At 48.8% G+C, this 4,351-nt stretch overlaps 1 protein-coding gene across 1 annotated transcript in view; it reads right to left on the minus strand.

Moving 5' to 3' along the window:
• The window catches only part of qsox2 (quiescin sulfhydryl oxidase 2), a 9,138-nt gene extending 6,253 nt beyond the window's left edge, over positions 1 to 2,885 (minus strand). Inside the window, exons 1-6 of the mRNA XM_015395237.1 lie at positions 2,528 to 2,885; positions 1,141 to 1,241; positions 1,011 to 1,059; positions 536 to 641; positions 377 to 467; positions 115 to 260 (exon numbers count right to left, since the gene is read on the minus strand). Coding sequence (XP_015250723.1) covers positions 115 to 260; positions 377 to 467; positions 536 to 641; positions 1,011 to 1,059; positions 1,141 to 1,241; positions 2,528 to 2,762 — 728 coding nt within the window. The 5' untranslated portion in view covers positions 2,763 to 2,885. The remainder of the gene's footprint in view (positions 1 to 114; positions 261 to 376; positions 468 to 535; positions 642 to 1,010; positions 1,060 to 1,140; positions 1,242 to 2,527) is intronic.
• Between the last annotated feature and the right edge of the window lie 1,466 nt (positions 2,886 to 4,351).

Consider the following 4,351-nt stretch of genomic DNA (forward strand, 5'->3'; position numbering starts at 1 on the left):
ACATTTATATAAATGTTTAAGCCAGAATGATTTCCCTTCGACTTTAAGGTAGTAGAACCACGAGGAAGCAGCCTAGGGGGAAGTTGACCCCCCCCATGTTTCAGGTGGACCTACCTGTGCATCTGGGCGTGGCTCCCGTTTGGATGCAGCAGGTAGATGGAGGGGAAGGCTGCGATGTTCAGAGCGTCCAGCAGGGGGAGATCAGAGCTCAGAGCTCTCCTCACCAGAACACCTGAGAACTGCAGCAGGTCCAGGATCACCTGAGGAAGCAGATGGAGGTCAGGGGGTCAGAGTCTGCTTCAGGTTCCAGGACCAACCAGCAGCTTCAGATCATCCGCTCTGAGTGACCCAACCAGAACCAAGGACCCGAACTGACCTCGCGCCCCACGAACGAGTCGGGTTCCTCCAGGATGATGGCGGTGTAGTGATCGGACCTTTGGCCCAGCAAGGGGAGCAGCTGGGCGGAGCTGAACAAACAGACGGGTTAACAGTGACATCATGAGCAGAGTTCTGGTTCTGGTTCTGGCAGAGGTACCTGAACGGCTCCAATGGAGGGCAGCTCTCGGGCCGGTCCAGCGCGGTGTGGTTCTGCAGGATGTCGATCATCAGCTGGCGGACGGACCGGACCTCCCTGTCGGCTCCTGGGAACAGTCAGAGAACGGTTACCATGGCAACTGCCTCCTGCCACTACCAGAACAACCAAGAACAGAACCAGAACCCTGAGAAAGTGGATTAGAACCGGGTCAGGGTCCAGTTCCCCGGCCTGGTTCTGATGAAACCAGAGCTGAGCTAAGTGGGTCAGCAGAGGTCGGATTTTATGCTGCGGTTCTGATCTCTGTTGCCGGTTCTCTTCTAAACCAGAACCCAAACAGAACCGAAGACCAGACTAAACTGTTCGAATGGACCCGACGCTCCAGAACCATGACTCTGGTACCATCAGAACTCCAGGTGGTCCAAACTGGGTTTCAGCCCAGAGTTGTACAGAACAGAAGCGGACGGGATCATCTCACCTCTGTAGATCGTCCCTCTGTCCGTCGGTTCCCCATGAGCCCGGAAATACTGCAGAGAAGACAGAGGGGGGCGTTACCGGGCCGCTCCAGCAGGGGGCGGAGCCTCAACCGGGCCGGGTCACAGTCCTACCTTAAAGGTCGGGTAGAACTTGATGCCGAACTCTTTGCAGACGTCGAAGTTCTCCTCCTGGGCGCAGTCCAGCACAGCCAGTCCGATGGCGCCCTGCCAGTCTGACACAGACAGAACCCATCAGAACCAGAACCAGAACCCGCCCTCTAACTCAGAGGTTCAGTTGTTTGTTTACACAAGTGTAAACAAAAAGGAATTTAGTTTAGAACAGCTCTCTGGATTATTTCATTTTTTAAAGTGCAGCCTTGATCAGGTCAGCAGCTGTTGAGCTGCTGCCTCCAGATCCTGAAGAACTCGCTTCTCTTGGCTCAGGGGGAAAAAGTGCAAAAGGTGCATTGTAAGAAATTTGCACTACTTTTTCATCCAGTGGATCAGGGGTGGGCCATTCCAGTTCCTGAGGGCCGCCAACCTGCAGCCCTTAGTCTGACTCCCCTGGATCCAGTAATTAGATGATTGAGAGGATTCTGGAGGAACTAGATGCCTCCTGACGAGGTAACTCAGCCATTTGATGTGAAGTGGAAGTGGAATTGCCCCCCCCCCCGCACCACACTAGATCATGGGTGTCACACTGGTTCCAGAGAGGACCGTGTGGCTCCTGCTCTAGAGGTTCAAACACTGACCTCTGGAGCAGGACGGGGTATCCATTATATAGTGGTTAGACACTGGGACACAGAAATTGTTCCAGGATGAGATGATGACCTCTGACCCCAACAGCTGCTCTCAATGGGAACATGTTTGCACAGGGACTGCTGTGTGCGGCTGCAGGGGGCGTGCACGGCAGCTGGTTCCCCTCCCTGATTCCCCAGAGACTCGTGGAGACAGATGGACCTGAAGGTCTGGTTCCCACGGTGGACCTCTGAGCAAAGGTCACGTGACCTCCCTGGCTGTTCAGGTAAAGAACCGAACCATGAAACCCAAACATGGAGGAAACCGCAGCACCACTTTGATCTGGAAGATCACCTGTCAGTCACCTGATGCTGACCGGAAGTACACCTGTTGGCGCTGCTAGCAGCAGCAGCTAAAGCTAATCAGCAGCTGTTACCTCTGCTAGCAGCTTCTGATTGGCTCTGCTAGCAGCAGCTAAAGCTAATCAGAAGCTCTTTGGAAAAACGCCCGTTTAAAGCTTCATGGTTCCATTAACAACAAAGCTGCCGATCTAAAACCCCGCGAGACAATTGCTCAGTAATATTTAAGATAAGAGCTGGATAGAAATCAAACCAACGCCGAATGGACCAGAACCTGCCTCCCGGTCCGGTTCTTGTCCGGTTACTCCTAGAACACCTGTTAGTTTCCAGTTTTAATGAAAAGTTTGTAAGGTGACTAATTGTGGACGGAGTCTGGCCCAGCTGCTGAACACGGAAATACAACAGCCAGTTTGGACCGGTACCTTTGACGTCGTGGGCCAGCGCCCTCCATGTGCTGGAGTACTGGATGCAGTGACCGCACCAGGAGGAGTAGAACTGGAGCAGCCAGGCCGAGGACGAGTTGGTAACGGTGGGCTTCAGGCTGTCGCTGCTCAGGATCACCAGCGGATCCTCCTCCGAGTACAGCCGCCCGGAGGCGCCCAGAGAGCCGCGGCAGAGCCAGAGGAAGCCCGCCGCCTGGAGCCACAGCCGGAACATCTGCGGTGTTCTCCGGCTGTCAGAGATCCACAAAAGTTCTGCCCGAAACCAGACGCCTGATCGGGGGAGACATGAGCGCAGCGTCACGAGCTGCTGGAGATTCAGAGAGGAGAACGGAGAACAGAGGTGTCACTCTGACCAATTTCCTGCAGAGATGGAGGAGGAGGAGGCTGATCCTGGGGGTCAAAGGTGACTGTTAGCAGCCTCCTGGGGAGTTTTATGAAATACTTATCTGCTGCTGTGGGAGGAAAAAAGAAATATGATAAAACAACCGATGAAAGTCAAACAGAAGGACATAGGAAAACCACAGCAGCATATATGTCTCTGGTTGTCATGGTGATACCTTTGGAAGAGGTGGAATCTCATCCAAAAATAATTGGGTTCACTAATGTGGTTAAAACAGTTTAACCCTGCTTTGGTTTTTATGAAATTATAACAAAGAGCAGGAGATATTGTTTAAACTGAGAGATGGAGGCATCATTTATCCTTTTCAGCTCTGATTTTTTTTTCATTACCAGACATGTAAGATGTAATTACTATAACAATGTCATAAATCCATGTCTATCACATGTTCATCATCAGTTTAGCACTTTTGGCTCATCTTTATTATTCTTCTCCTTTAACACATTAATTTTATTGTGATGGATTGTATTATTTATTCTAAGTTAAAGTTAATCTACTGATGCTATGAAACAGCCAGTCTGTGTCAAAGTTATTAATTTATCTTTATTAAGTCTTAAGTCCCTGAAAATGAGAACATCATTGTTGTTCGATGCTGTAGCACAACGATTGTTTACATTGCGACCGGTCTAATTAGGGAGTACCAATATGGCGGCCGGTGGCTTCACTCAACCCGTAATACCAAACGGCCCATCAGAATCCAGGGAATAAACAGAGATCAGTGGGTCGGTTCTTCTCCCAGCGTCCTGTCAGACTGTTGGATCGCCGGAAGTTCTGGAGGTATTTTATTATTCAATATGATTCAATATCCGCTTTTAAACTCAGGTTTTCCTCATTTCCAGCGGGATGTTTAGGAAAATTCTAAATAAGAAATATTCATATAGCTAATAATTAAGGAAGGTTTTTTATGTTTCTTGGAAAGTTTTAGATGATCTCTGAGCCTGAAGTCAGTCACTTTTTTAATAGACGATCTTTTTTAAAGTGACGCAGTAGAAGACGCATCAGAGGTGCTGCGTTCAATGACCTCGGAGATTGTTCGACTCGTAGACATGAGTAAGATTTTCTGTTATTTCTATAGTTCGATTTATGGAAACAAGTTAACATGATGGCGGACTGGAACCAGTATGGCTATACTGGGATGATGATGATGATGATGATGATGATGATGATGATGATGATGATGATGATGATGATGGACTCTAAATATGGAAAAAAATTAAGCTTAAAAAAAGTTAGATTCTGTTCAGTTGGTTTTTCTCCCGGTTTGGATCCAGAAGCTAAAGATGAAATTTTAACTTCAACATTTTATTAATAAAATCTAAATCCATATTCTGCGCTGAAATCAGATTTGATCTTTACTGTTTCCGGTTGTGTGTTCTTGAATGTGGTGGAGCTCGCAGGCTCCCCCT

This window comes from Cyprinodon variegatus, unplaced genomic scaffold, assembly GCF_000732505.1.
Source record: "Cyprinodon variegatus isolate N-32 unplaced genomic scaffold, C_variegatus-1.0 Scaffold732, whole genome shotgun sequence".
NCBI classification, from domain to species: Eukaryota; Metazoa; Chordata; class Actinopteri; order Cyprinodontiformes; family Cyprinodontidae; genus Cyprinodon; species Cyprinodon variegatus.